The 22,516-nt window shown below is 39.6% G+C and overlaps 1 protein-coding gene across 2 annotated transcripts in view; it reads right to left on the bottom strand.

Moving 5' to 3' along the window:
* Positions 1-6: 6 nt before the first annotated feature.
* Positions 7-22,516, bottom strand: part of LOC101852780 (early endosome antigen 1) — a 39,099-nt gene continuing 16,589 nt past the window's right edge. For both annotated transcript variants that reach the window (XM_013084963.1, XM_013084964.1), the window contains exons 11-24: positions 22,082-22,216; positions 21,634-21,727; positions 19,633-19,780; positions 18,683-18,745; positions 16,330-16,525; positions 14,484-14,659; positions 12,246-12,381; positions 10,748-11,323; positions 8,815-8,912; positions 5,649-5,808; positions 4,259-4,429; positions 3,555-3,629; positions 2,448-2,528; positions 7-501 (exon numbers count right to left, since the gene is read on the bottom strand). In XM_013084963.1, the coding sequence (XP_012940417.1) occupies positions 355-501; positions 2,448-2,528; positions 3,555-3,629; positions 4,259-4,429; positions 5,649-5,808; positions 8,815-8,912; positions 10,748-11,323; positions 12,246-12,381; positions 14,484-14,659; positions 16,330-16,525; positions 18,683-18,745; positions 19,633-19,780; positions 21,634-21,727; positions 22,082-22,216 (2,256 nt within the window). In that variant the 3' untranslated portion in view covers positions 7-354. The remainder of the gene's footprint in view (positions 502-2,447; positions 2,529-3,554; positions 3,630-4,258; positions 4,430-5,648; positions 5,809-8,814; positions 8,913-10,747; positions 11,324-12,245; positions 12,382-14,483; positions 14,660-16,329; positions 16,526-18,682; positions 18,746-19,632; positions 19,781-21,633; positions 21,728-22,081; positions 22,217-22,516) is intronic.

Below are 22,516 nucleotides of genomic sequence, written 5' to 3'. Positions count from 1 at the left end.
GGGGCTTATTCGTTATAGTATATCCTTCATTTAATATTTTGGCAACTTATGGCATCATAACAGCGTCTTTATAAAAGATCAAATTGATTTAGCCCTTCTGCATTGTGATACGGATAATGTTTCTTCTTCGCCACTAAATTGCCCCATTCGATGCCCTAAAAAATCTGTATAATCCTGGTCTTTACCCCGTCACCTTTCGGTTCGAGGTCTTTAAATGAGTTACGCTTAGTCCACTCCTTCATCCAGTAAAGAAGATAAATAAATGCAGGGTAAAAATTACATCCTCTTCCAGTCAATCCCACCTTCAGAAACAGTTGAGAATTAAATAAAGAAATGATGACACAACCTAACAATCTAGAGCTTTCTGCGAACAGCACTGGTCTCCATGGGGCCGTAGGATCTTGCCTGACTGGGTGTGTCCTGGCCCTGGCGTCCATCTATCCACCGGACAATGTCCAGTAGGGCCGGGTGTGTGTTCCTGGACTGGTGTTTGATACACACCTGGAGCGAGAGGGAAAGATGAAGGTGTCGGTGTAAGTTGAACATCAAATCGCCGCCTGGAAACTTACACAGACATAATAACGATCATTCAGTGCAGGGGGAAAAAAAAAATGATAGAAAGAACAGCAGAGGGAAAGAAAGGAAGCAAGGCTCACCAGTGGCGCCCTCCACTCATCCAGACAGATACTTGAGGAGAAATTTTTGCGATAAAGGACGGACTCCTTGAGATATTTTTGTGATAAGAAAGTAGGCTACAGGCAACTTCAGGACTTGACTTTGAGATAAGAAACAACAGACTTTATGTTCTTGAGCTTAATGACATGCTTTTGTGATAAGGAAGTCTGAAGGATTCATTTTCAATGGCGTTTGTAAGAGAGGGGGGGAGGGGGGGGGAAAGAAAAAGAAGAGAGAGAAAGAAAGAAGAGAAGAGAGAGAGGAGAAAAGAGAGAGGGAGTGAGGCATGCAGTATAGGACTGTTGTGTTGAGAGCTTTTTTTTTATTTTAAAAAGAGGACGGTAATCCAGCCACTCGATGTAATCAAGACCTAGATTTCTCCAGGCCTCGTCAGCTTCAGCATTGTCAGTCCCACTTACCAGGGGGCACAAGACCGGAGGAAAAGTCAGGAACAGACGCTACACTTGAGCTTAGTTGTGTTGAGAGCTATCAGCCCCTTTACATGTAAAGGAGAAGGCTAACCATTAAAAAACAACATACGGGGCATGACCTGTGACATTTACTTTGTGTCTGAGTGACAGGGCTCCCACTCATTAGGGGAGAAAAATATCCCGGTATTTTTCCTGGTTCCCTCCAGGATTTGTCAACCATTTTAAAAGTGATTTTTAAAAAAAAAGAATGTCAGAGCTAGGAAGTAAAAATAAAGAGAAATTATGCAAGGTAAAAATCGTACCATGGCCATGGACAGTCCCTTTCCCTGGTGTGTCAGTGTGAAGGACTGGGGTTATAGGATAAGTGAAACATAAAACAAAGAGGGGGGGAGGGTGGGTGTGTGTTTAACTTTATTGGCTTTTAGCTTGACTCTTGCAAAAACAAAAGAAACCGACAGGACGTGCCACAAGCCTTTTATCTTAATTAATAATTGCACATCAGAACACATTTACACAACATGCCACGCATCCGTGTTTTTAAATAAAAAAAAAAAAGATTCTCTCATTTGCCTAGGCCATCATCCACAACGAATAGGCGCAAGAATTTTTTAACACCTTGTCACAAATTAATGTTGGCCTTTCTCCCAGCTAATGTTTTTCTAAGGGCAAAGTGTTACTGAGTGACTACTAGGGCTCAGTGCATAGAGGGAGTTAAAATTAGCTACACGTGACATAGTGACGCAGACCGCCGGGGTCTGACTTTGCTTAACTTACACGCCGGGAAGGTGGGGATGAGTTGGGAGAGCCAAACGGCAAATATGTTTCTTTACATTGGAATCAGGAGCGGGGTGTTACAATCGTATTTTTGTCGAATTGAAAAGTTTTTAAAAAAAAGTTTAAAAACCTTAACGATTCCACCGAGTTCACGATTGTTGGTAGCCCTTTGACTTTGATCTCCCGGCTTTCTCTCGTATATTTTCGTTTTCATTCATTTTCATGGTGTTTTCCCCACTGGGAAATCTGAAAATGAAATTCCCGGCTTTTTCGCGCTTGAGTGGGAACCCTGGAGTGAGGAGAGGCACATCAGCACAATAACAGTCATTAAGTACTTGAAAGAGTAAAACAGTCTGACAGAAACAGCAGAAGGTGGAAAAAAAAGTAGGCCATATCAACCTGCGGCTGACCAGTGAAAGACACTGAAAAAATTCGGATGAAATACACAAGAAGCAAGTAAGGAGATGTCATTTACAAGTTTGAAATCTACTTTCAGGAACCCTCCAGCCACATGCTCAAACATTTTTCAAACTTGGTTCATGGCCACGTAATGCAAAATTCACCAACCTTTCGAATATTCTCTACAAGCTCATCAAAACGAGCTACATCCGTCTCTGCCTTCTGCCAATTATTCTCCAAGATCTTCATCTATGAAGGAAAAGAAAATCATTTATTTAAACGCTTAAGTAGCATTCATCACCACGGAAACAAAGGGTAACTATTTATCACAACATAATCGTGTCCTTATACCCAGTGCACATTGAGGAAAAAAAAAAGATTTATTAAAAATCTCCATTTGATGTTTGATACATTTGAGGGTGACCAGGATTTACAGCATCGATGATCGAGGGGCAAAGGCTACCATCATTACGTACCAGATCTGCGACATACATCGGCGATCATGATTCGTTATTCATTCATTTCCTTGAATGCTCTTAAAAAAAGCTACATTATCCTGATCTTTCCCCCTCACCCATCTGTTGTTTGCCTTCAATTTTATCAAAAAGAGCAAAAGCTACCATTTTGCTCAAATCCTCCAAAATCAAACAATTTTTTGCAGGTCATCATTTGATAATTTGGATGAGAACGGTCAATCAGAAGACATTGTTGTATCTTTTGTCTGTAAAGTGAAAGAAATGTGATAAGTCCTAATGGGCTTCCGTGTCAAATTTAATGCAGCAATATAGAGGTCAATTTAATGTAGTGTACACTGACCAGCGCCATTGTTAAATGTATCAGACTACGTCAAATGGAGATTCTCTGGAATGACCACTGGTCTTAAATACCAAGACAAAAGTGATATGTTATAAAACTACATTTATAATCTTTAAATTGCCATATCAAAATCTAAGGAATTTAAAAAAAATTAATTAATGACAACACTTGGAAAGGCCCACCCAAAATTCCTGAACATTTGGTGTAGAAACCCTAATCTAGTACAAGGCATGCTTAGGATAAAAAGAAGCAAAATGATTTGCAAGTAAAGCATAAGTTTATGTATGCTTCCCGGAAAGCTGAGAATGTTTCGGAGTGTTCTATGGTCTGCTGGGGTAATAATATAGTGTAAAGCGCATAGAGCCTGCTGTTGAGCGGGGATATGCGCTATACAAATGCTATCTATTATTATTATTATTATAAGAGGAAAGGTTACATCGTCTCATTCGTTAAACTCACCCTTTTCATTGCCTTTTCCCCAAGTTCTCTGTTGCGTATCAGCTCATCAGCCGACGACACTTGCAGCTCATAGATCTGAAAAATAGTTGTAATCGTCAATGTCTTACATCATTATAATTTACGGAAATCTGAAAAGATCAAAGCAATGGCATGGAACCATGGCTGTCAGCAGGTTTTGGCGGATGGTGAAAAAAAGGATACACCCTAAGTGTACTTCAGAAGATAACAGTTGGAGATTTTTGTGTACAAAGAAGCACATAGACACAATGATAGTCATTTACTGATGGGAGGAAAAAAGCAAGACAGACAGACGGAAACAGGGGAGGGGGAGTGAAGAAAGAAATGGGATCTATCACTAACAGTGACACGTTCGAACCACCTTTGTTGATATGTAGACTATTGTACAATATCAAATAAATGACAGATGTTAATTGTGTTTTCCTAATAAATACTAATAAATTATTTAGTGTCCTTTGGCAATAGAGCATAACCAGTTTTTATACGACTGGGGGGGGGGGGGGGGGGAACCCCCAAAACCAAAAAACTTATTGTTTAAGTCACGTCAGGGATTAAAAACTTTCAGCAAAATTTAAACAGTCAGAAACAAGAGAGGGAAAGAAAAAAAAAGCAGGACTGAGTGACACTCTCCATCCACCAGTAAAATCTGCAACCTTTTTTATACGAGACAAATCCGAAAAATTTACCTTCTTTTTCAAAGCGACTATTTCCCGCATGTGTGTGCCGTCCGGCCGCTTGCCTGCTGTACCTGAGTCCATCTTAGCAATGACCTCTTCCAGCTGATTAGACAGCAGAGTTTTCTCCCCTTCCAGGTGGCGGAGTTTCAGCGTCAAGTCCTCCTTCTCTTCTTCAAGTTCCTGCACATATCATTTTAAAAAAAATTATTTTTTTAAAAAATAATAAAATTACACATAGGTGGTCACAACAGTTCCTGGACACAAACCAATTCTAAACCAGGGTCACAACAGTTTCTACAAATGGTCATAACAGCACCAAAGGTACCAACTGGTGATGAAAAAACATCCTGAACTGTTCAACCCCATGGAAAGGTGCATGAAGGGACTCAAGATTTACGGATCATATTGTCTAGGTGCATTTTGTATTAAGACTATTCTTATAATATAATGTGCAATAAGACATGCAAAAAGAAATTAAAATATAAATAAATGTATAAGCAGGAGTATTGCAAAGTCTGGACAAGTTCAGAAATCAGGATTTATCTGGAAAATCGACACCCCTGTGACACAAAGTGTACAGGGGGAAAATGAAGTAAGTCACAATTTTCAATCTTTGCATTCATGCTTTGATATTTTGTTTGTTTTCTGACTGTCCCATTTTGTCCATCAAATTACCATTTCTTATCAGAAGCAGTTGTAGTCACATACGGTACCTAAAACTAGTCCATACCATCACATCAAAGACAGGCAGTAGTAGTCCTCAATATTTTTCAAGTGATAATACCGTTTCATTATAAGGTTTCACATTATACGGAACTTTTCATTTTTTCAAAAAATTGTTCCAATTGTAAACAACCAAATCCCCCTTGAGTTCATATAAAATGACCATTCTGAACCCCTTAAGGCTTAAGGTCTTCAATTGATTAAGTTTTTTTTTTGGTCAGTTTTTTAGCTATCGATATATGGAAAAGATGCCTTTTACTTGTTTTGTTTTCCTCAGTAGTGTGGGGTTTCGTTTCATGTCATGACAATCTAAGACAGTATCACTTTTGCTTGAGCCATAGGGATGGGCCACATAAACACTGGGTTAAAAAAAAAGGTTTCTAAAACAACAAAAAAGGCCTCAGCAATTCTGTTATGACAGACTACATCACACATCTAGGATTATATCAGTCCCTCGAGATACATAAAAAATAAAGTAACACTCAGGTGGTTGTAACACTTCGTGAATACAAAAAAAGTACATATTTTCATTTACATAATAAAAGAACCGAAGTAAGGTTTCATATATATGAAAATTATCCAGTCCCCCCCCCCCCCCAAAAAAAAATCTTAAATTGTTAACAGCCCAATCAATACCCCTTCAGTTCATAAAAAATGACAATTCTGAACCACTCACGTTTATTTTATAACTTTGGTCTTGGAAATTCATCATGGAGTTTGTCATGCCCACAACCCGAGCGTTCAGTTCTTTGACTTGTGCGTTCACCTCCGTCAGCTGTTCTGACTTTTTCTGCTCCTCAGACTCTGTGAACCTCAGTTTGTTTCGCAAAACTTCTCTGTAGAATGGAAAAAAATATCCCCAAAAAATCAAGGCTGAGAAGAAGTAAGATTTTTTTTAAACGCTTGCCTGCAATTTTGAGTTTGTTCGCTTGGTTGTTCGAGTAAAGAGGGAAGCACATTGATGCAATAACAGTCATTTAGTGTTGGGAAAGAATAAGATACAACAGGAGGAAAGAAAAGAAGTAGACCAACCAGTAGCTCCCTCAACACCATCCACTTTATTTGAGTAAAGAGAAGCACATCCACACAATAATATAGTCATTTAGCGCAAAGAAAGAGTAAGACAGACAGATGTAAACGACATAGGAAAAGAAAAAAGGACTGGACCAACTGGTGGGATCCTCTTAATAACTCCCTGTTGTATGAGTAAGAGACGTGCATCAACATCAACACAAGAACGATCATTTAGTGTTGGAGGGATAAAGCAAGATAGACAGAAAAATCAGAAAGAAAGACAAGAAGTGAAGAAGAAGGATCTACCTAGATTTTTGGAACAATGCTGACAGAAATAGGGTAGGATACTGTATAAAGTTATAAATACAACACAAGAATGACAGTAATCCTCGCTCTCTTTTCTCTTGTGATACAAATGCGTGGATAGTGCAGGGGAAAAGTAACATAGAAACAGCGGAGGGAAAGTAACATAGGACGTATGTACAAGAAACTAAATTTTCAAAGTAGCTGTATGCCAAATTTATCTGTTCCATATGAAAGACCTATATTCCCTGAGCTTTTTGGTACCATTCTTTAACCTCTCAGTCAATTTTTAAGAAAATGTTAGTTGTTTAAAATTTGATCAAATTTGTTAAAGTCAGTCACCGGCTGCAACCCCATGTTTGACAGACAATAAAAGAGTACCAAGTGCACTAAACATCTCCACATTAACAAAGTACAATCACTATAACATATGTACGGAGCCTAATTTTTTTCAAGACTGTGAGATCATTAAAAATCAGTATTTTATCGCATCAAACACGATGATCTGTCATTATTTAGACAAAAACACCGAGCGTTGACCCGGCCGGCGCCGCACCGCCCCTCGCGGCGAGCGAGTCGGCTCTATACTGTAGTGTACCCCGCGTGGGGAGTCACATGCTTGCTGAGTTTCGCGGAAAAATCGATGTTAAATTATTCCAAGCTGTTTACTTTATTTTAATAGGAAATGAACTGATCTTTCTATTGGTAGGCTACCTTTTTTGAGTCGGTATTTTATATTATTTCGTGTAAAAAAAATGATCTTTGAACATTTAGACGGTATTTTTAAAGGCTTTCTATTTAAACGCCAAACCATAAAAATATACCACAGGAAAGCCTGTTTAACTCACTGAGCACCACGCCCCAATTTGCCTCCAAGCCCCAGAGGACCACCCATTTCCCTCACTTTTTGAAAATTCATTAAAAAATTGAAATGAAATGCTATTTCTTTGAAATGTTCTGTGCTATTTAATAAGATGTGTGTTCAACAGACACAATAAACATATTTTGTGAAGAATGAATGACCAAAAAATGTATGGGACAGAAAGTTGGGACAAATTTGACTGAGAAAAAAAAAGTTGAAAAAAAAGGAAGTGATGTGACAAAGCAGAAATCTAATAAACTTACACAAAATAGTTGTGGCAGCGTGTGCTTGTGTGTAGGAGAATGAAGCATGAGTGTACAGTGAAATAGCATAAAAATGCAAGTGATAATTTATTTTGAAAAATCAAAAAATCTAGAGTCTAGATCCAGATCTTCCTCGGTGACAGGCGGAGAACTGTTTTCATTGTCAGTGCTGCCAGAGCTAGGACTAGATCTGTCAATAGATGTCCCAGGTTTGAGTACATTATAATATCTTCTCCACCTAGAGGGCTGATTTGAACTAGAATTTAGTACTGGGGCTGGATCTAGATCTATCCCAGCCGGATCAGGCTCCGTACTCGCTGACGAATCAGATTCAAGATCGAGAGACGATGTTGGTCTAGACCTAGATCTAATGTCATTTCCTCAGTCATCTTCATCACTGCTAGACGAATTCACATTTTGATTTTATGAAGTTATCTATCAGATACTTCACTGTCACTCAAATCTTTACCAAAATTATCGAGAGTTTCAATAAACTTCGACACAACTCGCAGCGCCGTGCTTCGCGTACGAGAAACAACAACGAACTGCGCGGGAGTTCCTTACTTTCAGTTGTTCAGTCCGTTGGACAAATAACCCGTTTATTCGCAATAAAATTGGTGAATATACACAAACCACAAGAACTAGCTTGTCAATATCCTGCCTAAAAAACTGGGGCTATTTGCAAGCATTTTTTAACTGCTTGGCTCACTTAAGTCAAATATAGTTGAACCCGCGTATGCTGCGGTCGCGGTCCACGACGCGAATTTTACCGGACCGCGTATGCTGCGGGAGCGGTGCTCAGTGAGTTAAAGCACTACAGTTCCCCGCTAATGAAAAGACGGTATATTATCATCAATCTTTCTGCGAAGCATTTGAAGGCAGGCGTGTCAATTTTTGAACCGGCCGACTACGCATTCCGACTGCGAGGGGCTTCGCTTTCTTCTGGGATTCTCCAGCTCCTAATAATCGGACAAGAAAACAACTTAAACCATTGTAAGGAGGAAAAGCTGAACTTTTACAAGGTGTATGGCATTTGGAGTTTTATTGCGAAAGAGCAAAGAAACAGCGATTTGAATTACCCCGACTTCACCGATACGGCGCGCTCGGAAGGCAGTGAGAGCCCGTGTTTACGCTACCTACTATTTACCATTGGCACCCTCCAGCCATCTCCCCCGGTTATTATTATACTACTATAATGTACTGTCAATGCACACCAGAAAGGAAACCACTTCTCATGAAATCAGTCTTTAAAAAAAGGCGCTTCGCCAAAATAACAGTCACTTCACACAGTGGTTAAAGTAAGAGAGACAAACAACACAGGAGAAAGAAAAGAGAAAGAACCTACCGTTGGCACCCTCCAACCATCCACATAATCTCGTTCTTAAGCGCAAATGACTTACAAGTCTTCTCTCAAGTCCCGAATCGTCAGCTCGGATGCCCTCTCTGCCATGTTCATGGCCTTCAAGATCATAGTGAAGATTCTGTCTATGGACTTTACCTGTACATAAAAAAGAGTAATAGGATTTAGACCATGTAGGACCATGCATACCCAAAAGTGTATAAGTGGTGGATAAAAGTAAAGGAGGTGGGCTGTTTCTATCTAACCCTGCTATTCTGGGCCAACTGGGGCTGAGGAGAATATAACGCCCCAGCAGAAACACGGAGATACTCAATAAGAATCTTCCCCAAACAAAAATTGAACTGACATCTCCTGCGTACGACTCAATGAGGCTAGCTATGAGTCGACCATGTCTTTAGTTTTAGAAGAGTTTTTACGGTGCTCGCAACTGCATAAGGTCATATGAGCGCCAAGGGGTGGACGTCAACAGAGAAGTCCATACAGGGAATCAGGCTTACTCTGCTCACCTCTCTAGCTTCAACAGTTCAAAGTCTGCTTCGACTATCAAGGCACCCCGGAAATAGCGGGTCACTAGAGTGTGACAAACATACAAAAGAAGTAGAGGAAAAATCACGGTAGTAGGAAAGAAAAAGCAGCAGTTCCACGTTGCAGTTCAGGCACATTTATGAGCATGACATTGATGAATCAGGCCATTTGTTTTAGTAAGTGTATTACAACACTTGCAACACAATTAGGTCATATAAGTGCCGAAGATTAGAGGTGTTACAAGAGAGTAACAAACATAAATAAGAAAGGGGATGGAGAGATAAAGACGATAGTTGTTTGATAGGAAAGCAGGAGCAAACCACACCAGAGCACCCGCCAACCACCCACGAATCAGCCCATTTACAATTCTACTGTGCATAAGAACAAGTCAATGTCCCCCCTGTCTGAGAGGGCCAGCCTAGACTGAGTGGGATAAAATCATAAAGCATCCCATCTCACAGACTGACAGATACAGTCACTAAAAAGCGTCCCAACTAAGGAATCAATGTACACCTCAGCCTAATCTTTACAGCATACACACTGGTCCACAATACCTAAAAGTTGTTGTCTCTTCATTAATTTGCTTTGGCACATAAACATCAAGGCACTGTCAATAAAGTGATAGACTCATCGTTTAACACAACTATGCAAATACATTTTTTCCAGGTTTCTAGAAATTGGTATGGTTAAAAGACATGCATATGTTTCATAGCTTTACTATGGCATGGTTTTTTTCGTGCATAAAAAATTCAACTATTGAGACATCTTCCCTTTGTTCAAGTCATAATTCTCACTAAGGTTAGCACTGGGTTGTTTTTTAAAAAAGTTTTCTCAAAATAAAGAATTACTAAGGGAATAGTGTCATGACCATCACCAAACAGTCATAATGATGATTATGATAATAATAACTGTATTTATATATATAGTGAACATCCATGCGCAACAGCACATTCTATGCGCTTAACAAGTACCATAACCCCAGCAGAAACTAAAAAAACATGCTCAGAAATATTCTCACCTTCCCGAGAAGCATACAGTGCAAGCTGCGGATTACATGTGCTCAAGCACTAACAAAGTGACAAAATCTTTCGCTCTAGCCCCACTACACAAAGCAAATTCTACAACTAAATTGGAAACTTAATTCATGAAACCTGTGAAACAATGAAACTTCTCAAAACCGGATGGAAAACAAGAAAATAAAGAAGGAAAACGAATCGAGAAAATTGTTATGTACCTTTTCCAAACAAGTATGAAGAAAAAGAAAGAGAAATAACTATTAACACCCCCCCCAAAAAAAAACATCAACAACAAACAAACAAACAAAATCCAACAAAAATTAAAACAAAACCCAGATAGCTGAAAACATGAAATAGCACAGCCCTCTCCCCCAAATCAATTGCATAAAAAGAGGAGGGTTCTTATAGAGCACCAGCAAGAGGAAGACCTACTTTCTCCAACACTGGCTGCGAGTCTGCGCTGTCTGAGAGGCCCAGGAAACTGCTAGAAGAACCTGCTGTGGTGTTGATTCTTCTGGAAGTTTCCAGACTGCGATCTAACGTGGACGGAATGCTGCGGATCCTGGCAAAGCCAGCTACAGACTTATCGATTTCATCGGGCGACAATGAGCTTTCCTTTTTCGCACTGCCCGGGAGCTGTAGACTGTCATTGTTTGATCTGTTTGAAAACAGCCTATTCATTACTGAATCAAATGGCTCACTGAAGCTTTGAGACTTCTGTGTGCTGATATCCAATCTAGAATTCTCAGCAGCACCGCAGAAACTCTGACTATGCGAAGAGGAAATCATTGCCGCAGCCTCTTTCCCATTTCTCCTGCCCAGCGATGCACCAAACTCAACGTTGCTTTGTTTGAGACGAGGAGAGGGCGTGGCCTTATATGCTGAGGGCGATGGTGCAGATGATGCCGCTCGAGACAACACAGCAGAGACAAGAGAACGTCTGTCCCCATTGGCACTGCCACTGCGTCTGTTCGCAAACACTCGGTCCTTTGCCAACTCCACTTTCACCTGATAGACAAACAAAACAGAGAATGGAGGTGAGTAAAAAAAAATATATCAATGACAATGGCAGTACTAAGTTCAGGATCAACAGCTCAAAGCAGTGTCATCGCAGAACCAGCAGCCAAACAGCAAACAACTTTATACAAGCCTACTCAATGCACATGCAGCACTGACTTAAAAGGAAATATTGGCCCAACCCAACGCAAGGAGACCCTAAACTCTACAGGAACCCGGAGACTTGTGGCAAACATCAGCCTTCCCACTAGAGGCTGGGAAGTTTATTTAAAGATTGACAAGAAGAAGAACTTAGTCATTCAGTTTATTTTGTTTGAGTAATGAGAATCATATCGGCACAGCTGCAATCATTTAGTACAGAGAAAAAGCATGATAAATATAAATAACAGAGAGAAAGAAAAGAAGAAAATGTTAGAAACAACGGAGAATGAGTTTTTGAGGAAAGAGAAGCATATCTTCACGTTAAAGGTTATTTAGTGCTGGGAAACAGAAAGACAGACAGACAGAGACTAAAGAAGTAGGACCTACTGGTGGTACCCTCTACTAACCACTCACTGAGTCTGAGTAAAAAGAAACGTCTTCACAATAACAGTCACTTAGTGCAAGAGAAAAAAATAAAACAGATGGACAGAAACATCCAGACAACAGGAAAGAAGTAGGACCTATTGATGGCATCTTCAGCAAAAGAGAATAGCTCAGATGTTAAGAAGTATTGGGCATGACCTTGATTTCCTTAAAACTATGTTTCTGACTAACCAATTTCAAGTGACTAAAACTTAAGAACCAAAATAGCAAGACATTCTGTTTCCATCCACCAGAAGGACTTGAACAGATTGTTAAATTCAATACCCGCAGTATTGTACTGTCAAAATGCGACATGAGACTCATCTTGATGCCACACAAATAAACTCACATCAATGCCAAACTTTTTCTGCACAGCAGACAGGACGGAGTCCATCTTCTGCTCCAAGTTGTCAATCAAGGAAAGACTCGCTTCAGCATCTGAGCTCCTCGATGTCAACTCTTCCTCTGCCAGTGTCAGATCAGACCTGACCAAAAAAAAAAAAAAAGAAGCGCAAACGATTAGTTTTGTTGTTAGTTTGAGTAATGAGAGACACATCTACAAAATGACGGTCATTTACTGCATACGTAATTATCTTTTGAGGTTTTTAGTCATTAGTGATGTAAAAAATGTTTACAGGTTATTACATTTCATACTATCCACATTGCAGGGCAGTGTTTCAAGTAATAAAAAACTGGCTTCCTCCAGCTGAAGCTTAAAAGTAAGGAAAATTCAGCCACAGTCCAGGGACAGTGTCGAAGCCCCCGAAGAAATTGAAATTTAGTGCTTTTAGAGGGTTGAAAATGGAATTTGGGAGCCTGTTCAAAGAGATTGCCTGCAAACCATAACATTTATTTTTTCACCAACATTTTGTCTTGTTTGATTTCTTCATCAAGATCTAGAAATCTAGATCTACATAATATATTTCCATTGATGGCAATGTTTAAAAGCAGGTTCCCCTTCCATTGCTACTATAATTCAATTAATTTGTCATCGCACCATTGATAAAAGGCAAACCTGGGAATAATGAATAGATATATGAACTTTCACAATACAGTTACCCGGCGTATACCCTAATTTTCCTTAAATTTCAGCATGCATGTCACAACCTCAGAACACAACTTCGAATTATTCTTGACTTTTGTAGATTTAGGTAGGTTTTAGCATAAATTTCTTTCATCGCGTTCCCGTGCCGTAGAATCTTCATATTGATCATATTTCTCTAGATCTAGAAAAATTTGTAAAAAAGTTTCTTTCCGGCAGTAATTTTCTGTCTAAGATCACAAGTCAATTCACTTGATCAACGCGCAGATTTTCCATCTGCGGCAACAATACGAGGATAGACAGACACAATGAGAGAATGATAGAAAGGAGGAAATTGGCACAAAAAGTTCGCCAGATTTTGATCAATCCACAGGCAAAAATGTACAGCCGACAAGCCCGCAATGAATGCATGGGGCATAGCGGAATAATGCAGGAAATGCGCAATCTGGCAAGTATCTATAACATAAACTTATTGCCGAGAGAATTACTGAAAATATCTGTAACTTATACTAGTAGGCCTACTAGATGATACGAAGGCGAGTACGGATCTTTTGCTACAGAATTTCAGTAGTCTTACGCTGTCGCAGCTTTTTACGGAGGGAGTTGATAGTGATGGAGGAACAAGTACGAAACTGGCAGAAAGTACGGATTTCCGTAAAAATACAGAAGAGTGGAAGCACTGAAAATCTACAGAGGCACTTTTGCTCAAGTCATGAGGTTGACTTACATGGGCATTACTTCTAAAAGTGTATTCAAAACAACAAAAAATGACTCGTGCTATACGATTGTTCCTCCAACACGACAAAATTGTTGGGCGCAAACAATGATAGTACATAACAAGATGGGCCACTTCTCTCTTTGAGCCAATTAAAAAAGTGTCCTCAAAATTTGGTGGCGCCCTCTTTATGAACAGAGTTACCCTACTTGAGTTTTTAAAAATCAAAGTGAAACTTACATGTTTTGAAATAAATTTCGGAAGAACGCTTTTTTAAAATGGTTACGCTGACAAAAAACCTCTTCCGGAGGAAAGGGTTATGGTTTTCTTCGTTTGATTTGACTTTAGAATGAAAGGCGAGAGGTCATTAAAATAAAAAAAAACTAAAACTCCACACTGAACGAACCCGAACTGCTGATGAACAGCAGTCGATCTGCGCACGCAAGGAGGTGCTATTCCTATTCTTCTTCTGGAAAAACGAAAGAGAGCTTCAAAACAGACTGCAGCGCCATCTGAAGCAAAGAGCATACTTCCTGCGGACACTTTTTTGGCTGAGTGGCCCATCTTGTTATGTACTATCATTGGCGCAAACCAGCAAAAGCCAGTGCTTTCCCCTGTTGTTGTTGTTTTTGCAACACCCTTAATTCTTCATTGGATCTACCATAAGGTGTGCTAATACACATGTGCAAAACCTGGTGACAAAGTATTTATTCTTACTTTATTTACATATTTCTTCAGGCACCTTCTGAAAGACGAACTGTCATGGACCTGCCCTATTTACTCGCAACACTATTGATAAAGTGTGTGTACACTTCCCCTCCTGGACTTACTGCAGCTGTTTGTTCGAGTTCTGAAGCTCGGTGTTGTTGGACTCCAAGGCTTCTATGAGCTTTCTGCTGCTGGCCGCAAGCTCTGTCTCTGCCTCCAGCTTGGTCCGGAAGTCTGTGATGGAGTCCAGGTACAGCTGTTTCTCTGCTTCCAGGAACTGGTTTGTGTTTTGTAGCTCCTGAGACAATTCGTTGGATTGTATGAGCAAAGCCAAATACAGGGCGATCCCCCCCAAAAAAGTACAACTTGTTTTGTAGATATCTTCCTCCATACTGAAGTTTTGCGTTTCAAATTTGAACATAATGTTTGGAAGCCAAAAGGAATTTGTCTGATATTCATTTTAGACCAGTCCATTGAATGGTTTTGCTCTATATGGCGCATTTATATTAAAAACAACCCATTTTCAACCATGTCCCTTTTTTCTAGCACGACGCGCTAGTTAGCATTAGGCATACCACTAAAAGTTGCAACAATCGCTCCATAATGCAAGCTTCAGCAGTCCAACAAGTCTACAGAAGTTTTAAGATTTTATCTTCCCAAATTTCGTTTGCCTGCTGGAGATCATGTTTAAGTTTAGTAAAGAGCAGAGAGATTTTTTTGTGTTGAACATAACCTCTCCACAAACTCACCATCCCTGACATTTCGTAAGTTCTGCGCACGGAATGGAAAGAATGTTTATGTGCCCTCAAGACCTTTGGGTGTCATGAGTAGAGAAGTTCCGTCAGTTTGGATCTATAGCGAATCAGAACTAAATTTTTTTAAAGCGAGCACTTCAGATCGAACACGCACCATGCGCAGCTCTTTTAACGTCACTACGGAGCAGATTTCAGTAGCCGAGCCCCATGAGATGTCTGTCAGTATACAATCTGCAGCTAAGACTTTCCCACACCTTAACAGTCTGCATTCTCATGGCAGATCTTAACATACAACAGTACCAATTTTCATCTTCGCTAGGCCGAGATGACATGGATCAGAGCATGGCAATGTGTTCTTGATTCCTTGATAGTCTTGAAAAGCGGGATCATTTCCTCGATGACATTTGGTTTAATGCAAAGCCCATATTCCACCCTGCGGGATTTGTTAACTTCAAAAATGCTGTTTATTGGGCACCCTACTCCCTATTGTCTATAGACGCCACTTAATTCTGAATATGTATAGTGTACGTGGCATCAAACACTCATGGTTTAGCAGGTCATTGTGTCTGGGCGCCATCGAACATTTCGAACAAAGCATTAAAAATGTGTCGAGTCCAAAGGAGGGCATGTAGAGCACTGCTTCTAGGAATTCCAGAATGAAATCGTAAAGTTTTTTTAACTCTGTATGTAAAAGAAATTAGATATTGTGCTCAAGGAATAATTTGTTTAAATTCAAATTCTAAACGTTGAAAAAAAGCAAGAGAGATACACAATTTCAGCACAACTATTGTAAAAGAATGAAAGTTTCATTCTCTCTCCTAAAAAATTTTGCTTTCAGGTCTTAGAACAATTGAGCAGCTTGCAAATGATTATATTGATTAACAGAATGAACCTACAGCAATCGTGCAGGGTAGCAGCATTTTGCTAGCCTTTTACATAGCAGCTTTTTCTCTTTTTAGCTATGACTCACCAAAACTGCAATTCAGCAGAAAAATTGTCACTTAGAAAATAACAAACAAAAAATCTTATATTTAAACATCGCCACGGATATTGCGCAATTGCTTATGTCCTTTCTTTCAAGTTTCTAGATATTGGTATGGTAAAAACAGTTACTTGTTTAGTTAAAAAAAGGGTAATTACATCGCATAAAACATGACTGTATTGCGTTCAACTATATAATCCACTACTCCTGTAGCATCTTTGCTCTCCTTACCTCCAGCAGGCTCTTCTCCTCCTGTGTGGTAGCCTTGACAGTCCTGAGGGCGACCAGCTCTTTCTTCATCACCTTCTCACGTTTCTCGCTCTCAAACAAGTGTTCTCTCACCTCAGTCATCTCCTCCTCATGTACCTCGCGGTCGATCTCCCAACTGTCCAGTGTGTGCTGCAGATTCTGAATGTATAGCTCCAACCTGTGATTGTAATAATTGTAAATCTTTTAGGCTCCCATGAACAGAACTTAAACCATTTAGGAAGCTGAATTTCTTAGATACTGTCTTGTATATTTGTTTTGGTAAGTGTTTTATGGCGCATGCAAATTTGTAAGGTAAAATAAGCGTGTGGGACACGTCAGTATGCTAAGCCGCCCCCAGCGGCTCGAGAACCAATCTTCAATTTTAGCTTAGATTCTATTCCAATCCACATATCCATGTTAAAATAAAGGTCATAAATATAACGATTGGACTCATATTGCCAATGCACTGTTATTGAGAAATCAATATTTTTGAGTGCTAGATCTAGGTCTAGATCTAAATTGTCAAAATATTTTTTTCTCCCCAAAATCACTACTTTTTGATGAATTTACACAAAAAGTGCCACTCAAGATATGTATATTCCAAATGCAATTCTGAATAATTCCATATAAGACACGAGTGGGGTTTTTTTCTGTTTGTGATCATTTTTCAAGATTATAAATTTTTTTCTTTTCAATATCGGATGTTATGATACAAATGTACAAATATTATGGAATGTATGTAAATAACTGCAAACTTTTCAATATTTTCCAGTTCTATATTCATTTATGGCTATTTTTATGTATCATTTGACTAGGTGCAAACATATTTTTTGAGTTTCACCAAAGATTATTAATTTTTTATTTTCAAATTCTATCCGCATCCAATCAAAATTGTGTTGCATGATGGCCTCTTACAGGAACCAAAGTTGAAAAATACATAAATAAACATTACAGATGTATTCTACAAACCACACTGAAAATATTGGTATATAATACGTTGATATTTATTTGAATTTGCCGCCACAAATACCTTTTAACTGCCCACTAGTCATCATCTCATTTCGCCCTCCCGAAAAAAATTCTTCCACAAGCCGAAATAATGCGTAGCGAATGAGTTAAACATTTTAAGTATGTTAAGAATTAATTTTGAATTTTGCCCAAGTGGCGGCCAAAGCTTACTCTGATCAATTTTGGACCACCAGGGGATATCAAACGTGCGCAACTTGCACACGGGACCGAGATTTTTCACCCGTATCCAAGAAGGATTAGATCTTATTTACCCTAAGATCAGCGGTGTGGCTGAAAGACAGCGGTAAAGAGCCAAGTAGTAGTGGTAAAAAGGCTGTAGAAAGTAGAGACAAAAGCAGATGACATATAACACGGTTAGAGAGCACGAAAGGAGAACATTTTAGAAAAGAAAATTTTCCATCGCTGTCAAGTTTCCAACCCAGAACCTATTGAATGAGAGGTGAACACTGTAACCTCTGGACCACGAGAGCCCCCCGTTATACTGTCTGTCGGAATCGGAATTATAGATGTTCAGTGTCCGCATTAACACAGTTTGGCTTATTTAGGAGTGTGGGTTACTTCAACAAGGTCTTTAGTAGAGGTTTTACGTTGCTCGCAACAGCATTAGGTCATATGAGCGCCAAGGGGTGGATGTCAACAGAGAAGTCCTTACAGGGAATCAGACTTACTCTGCTCACCTCTCTAGCTTCAGCAGCACAAAGTCTGCTTCGACTATCAAGGCATCCCGGAAATAGTGGGTCACAAGAGTGTGACAAACATACAAAAGAAGTAGATGAAAATGACAATAGTAAGGATTAGGAAAGAAAAAGCAGCAGTTCCCTGTTGTAGTTCAGGCACAGTTATGAGCACGACAATGTTAGATCAGCCCATTTACTATTCTACTGTGCACTAGAATGAGAAATGTCCCCCCTTAGGGAATGGCCTAAAGACACTTCAGTCAGTGGCACCGCCCCGCGGTGTCAACAAGGTCTGTCCAGATTTGTAACAGTAGATATGTTTTACTCTCCTATCGACACAATTTATGTCATTTTAGAGTGAAGGTTACCTTGATATAGCCAGTCAGGATTGTAACTGTATATTGAAACATCATTCAGGAATATGCATTACTTCGACTCTGCTTGTCAGAGCAAACCCTGTACTGAGTGAGGTACAGCAGACAAGATGGAAATACTCCATATAACAACTTCCCCACTGGTAATGTTAAATGGGTAAGATTGGCAAACATTATTTTCTTATACAAAGAATATAAATTAATCTTTTCAAAGTGAAATGCATTTCAATAAACCAGGTAAAGACAGTTACGTACTTTGAAATCATACTCAGGTGGTCTGCTTTCAGTTTCTCCTTTTCAGACTGACTGGCAGACAATCTGTGGGAAAAAAAAACCCCCATTGCTTTCATTTTATCTACCATTGCTAAGATATATGAACAATCACGCAAACTGTTTCAAACACCAATCAGGGACACTCAATGTTATAAGATCAGATTACATTACATTATAATGAACAAAAAGTGGGATTGGTTTAGGTGTGTGGTAATGTTATGGTGACAGGGAAATTTCCTATCTGTTGAATCCGGTACAGTTGGCAAGCCTGTACAAGAGACAACTAAGATAGCCGTCACTATACAGGGCAAATAAAGTTTTGTTTGTTTCAATTCAAAAGAAGAGCAATGATATGATAAGTTATTTCAATTTTGAGTAAAGAGAACAAACCAACACAATAAGACATTTAGCACAGGAAAAAAGTAAGACAGACAGACATAGACGGCAGAAAGAAAGAAAAGAAGAACCTTCCAGTAGCGTAGCGAAAAATATGTGCACTTGGTACAGTCTGTTCTCAATGTTCTTTTTTTTTTCCTGGAAATTTTTAAGTTTAGAAAATGGGAAATGTTTCAATGAAAATGTTTTACAATGCTTTTTAAAAATCTCTTGTATGACAGTTTATGTCCCTCTTGTGTATATATGTGTGTGTGTGTGTGTGTGCGTGCGCGCGATGTTAACATGTTTAGCTGAGGATCCTGTAAGTTTTGCAGTTGAGCAATTTATTGGGAAACCCGGAGACCAAAATTTTATGGTCTAGCACACACATAGCGAAATCGATGGGATGCCAAATTTTTAAAATTCTGAATGAATTTTGATATGTATATGTTAAGAATACGCACATAAGAAAATTAATATTGGAGACCTGAAAAAATCAGTGTGCTATGGTCGTGCAAGATTGTAATTTTGAAAACAAGACAAGACACAAATCTTACAGAGCTGCCTTCTCGTCCAGGAGTTGCTCCATCTCTGCCAGCTGCTCCTGGGACTCCTGCAGAGCCTGGCAAGCCAATGTCTCGCTGTCCTGCTGTTCTGACAGCTGCTGTGTCAGCACTTCTTTTGTAGTCAGAAGCCCGTCCAAAGCTGAGGTGCAGAAATTTGGGAGTTAATGATTGCAGTAATTGTAAAGATCAAATAACTTAAAATTATTGACGCCTATAACAGACATACCACTCTATGAAATCTAAACAAATCAGGATTTCAGAGTTAAAAAATCAGGACCTGGTGAGAAAAAATTGGATCAATGGCAAATCAGTATTAAGGGGCACTGGGGAGGGGGAGTTCCTGGTTCCCTTTTATGAGGCAGGCATACAAGGCAGAACTTTTGCAGGAATAAGTCCACATTTGGGCCTCAAAGTAGAGGAAAAACTGAAAAAGAGCATACTCGAGTCTGAGTTGGATAGAATGGGGGAGCACAGGTTGCAGTGATACTGAAACTCTCGTAGTCTTGAAAATAGCTTACAGATAATCCTAATCATCCATGTAAAAGGCGCGCCTTTTCACACAGAAACAGCGTTTGACTTCGATTGTATATATTATATACACTCAAAGCAACCCCCCCCCCCCCCCCCCCAAAGAAAAAGTCACGCCAAGGTTGTTCATTTATTATCTTTTTTCTTATTCCTTTATCTTCAATTAGTACGTGTACCCCATCAAGTACGAGGGACGTCCAGAAAGTGGCGTCGGTGGCCTAGTGGTTAGGCTCTCGGACTCGCAACCGTAAGGTCGTGGGTTCGAATCCCGTCAGGGGCCCGACGTTGTGTCCTTGGGAAAAGCACTTTACACGAATTTTCCTCACTTCACCCAGGTGGGAATGGGTACCCGGCTATAGACAGCGAAAGATCTTGTCAGTTTATTAGTGCTTGAGCGCTTAATCAGCTGCTTGCACTGTATGCTTCCCGAGAAGCTGAGAATATTTCGGAGTGCTCTATGGTCTGCGGTGTAAAGCGCATAGAGCCTGCTGTTGAGCTTTTTTATTTATCAATGGATTTTATATAAGTAGACCTATTCAGTGTGAGAGGTGTAAGAACTGTGGGAGGGCAAGATGCAGTGACATTGAAAATCTGCGAATCTTTAACGGAAAGCTAAAATATAGAGATAAAATTTACTATCACCCATCCAATGAAAAGCGAACACTTTAGTTCAATAACACGCTCGCAAGTTATGACGGATCCTGATTCCACACAAGTAAGGCCTGCACTAACGCGCACTTTACTTTGCAAAGAGCTGTAGTAGTAATCAAAATCCTAAATAAAAAAAATTTGCTTCCAAGTTCAGTTTTCGCCCTCTGGTGTAGCGATCAGCCCTCCCCGAGTCTATCTTTTCTAAAAAAAATCAATAATCTCCCTCCATTCCAGAGTCCTGTACTTCGCAGCGCTCAGAACGCATGCAGGTTCACTGACCGGTCACAACGGCGAGCCCGACACGCTTATATAACTTTCTTTTTTCCCCCACAAGTGACAGTACAGTGACGAATATTGACTTGTTTTCATGGCGACACCACGTTTGTAATGCACAACCTCCATGTTACAAATGTTGCATTATTAGACTATTACCGATAAATTTCTGGGAGGCAACGTAGTAGCGAAAGTAGATCTTGATTTTCCCAATCGAGCCTTGCTGTCACATACATTTCCACTGGCCGCCATAGCCGCTTGTTTGCCTGAAACGTACTCTCAGACCCGGAAAAGCTGAGGTAATATCACAATCGTGACCGGCAAAATTGAAAAGACATTATCGGATTTTGGTTTTCAAACATTAGAGAACTTATATGTATTTTCCCAGGGCAATTTACAGATTTACTCAAATTCCCGGGGCATTCCCGGGCCTCGGGGATTTTTTTCAAATTCCTGGGGCCTGGCAGTCACCCTGCTACACCCACAAGAAATTTTTCCAACAATTGCTTACTGCAAAGAAATTATTCAACTTAGATTCACCTTCAGATGCCTCGACTAGTTCTTCATTGAGTCGATCCGCATGAGTTTGAGAGTCCATCAGATCCTGAGATGTTGCTGCATACAGTTTCTCCAACTGAAAAGTGAGAAAAATTGATGTAATTAACCCAGACTATACAGCCCCCCCCAAAAAGCATCTGCACTTATACAATGGACTTTGCACAATATGGACACCATGGTGACGCAGAAAAACATGACAATATTTCCAACACAATGATCATATTTTCAGTGTCCAATCACCTTAAAAAATAAAGTCAGTTGGACACAAAAAGGTACAAGTATCATTACACTTAAAGAATCCTTTGTAGCAAAATGAAAATGAATATTATAAAAAAGTGATAAAATGCCACGAGTAAAAAAGTTTTTATAAGCAAAATGCTTTACAGCTGATTTCACAAACACCCAAAAGAAAAGAGCAAAAGATTCTGACCTCAATCAGACTGTTATTGCTTCTTTGTATGATGTCATTCAAGTGTTGCAAATCCTCTTGTAGGTCTCTGTTCTCGGCCTGGGCTACATCACGGTCTACCTGAACTGACGCCATGCTCTGACGCATGCTCTCATTCTGTACGAAAAAACAACAACCCCCAAATAAAAACAAACAAATTACAGTCCAGTCTGCTCTAACAGCCTGGTGAATATAAGACAATCACCCGAACAAATGTTCAATTTCACCCCCCTCCCCCGTTTTAAACGTCATAATGACACTGTGTAAGACGTTCACTTGTCTTAGACAATTACATTTCTCTTTGACAATGGGTGGCTGTTTTAGACAATTTCAATCACTCAAATCAAACCAACAAAACTTTGATGCATGGCACAGAAACTGGACTAACACATTACATGATGTAATTCTTAACTTAAG

This window comes from Aplysia californica, unplaced genomic scaffold, assembly GCF_000002075.1.
Source record: "Aplysia californica isolate F4 #8 unplaced genomic scaffold, AplCal3.0 scaffold00332, whole genome shotgun sequence".
Classification (NCBI taxonomy): domain Eukaryota; kingdom Metazoa; phylum Mollusca; class Gastropoda; order Aplysiida; family Aplysiidae; genus Aplysia; species Aplysia californica.
The sequence above is the reverse complement of the archived record's forward strand: the minus strand, read 5'-3'. Positions and strand labels throughout refer to the sequence as shown.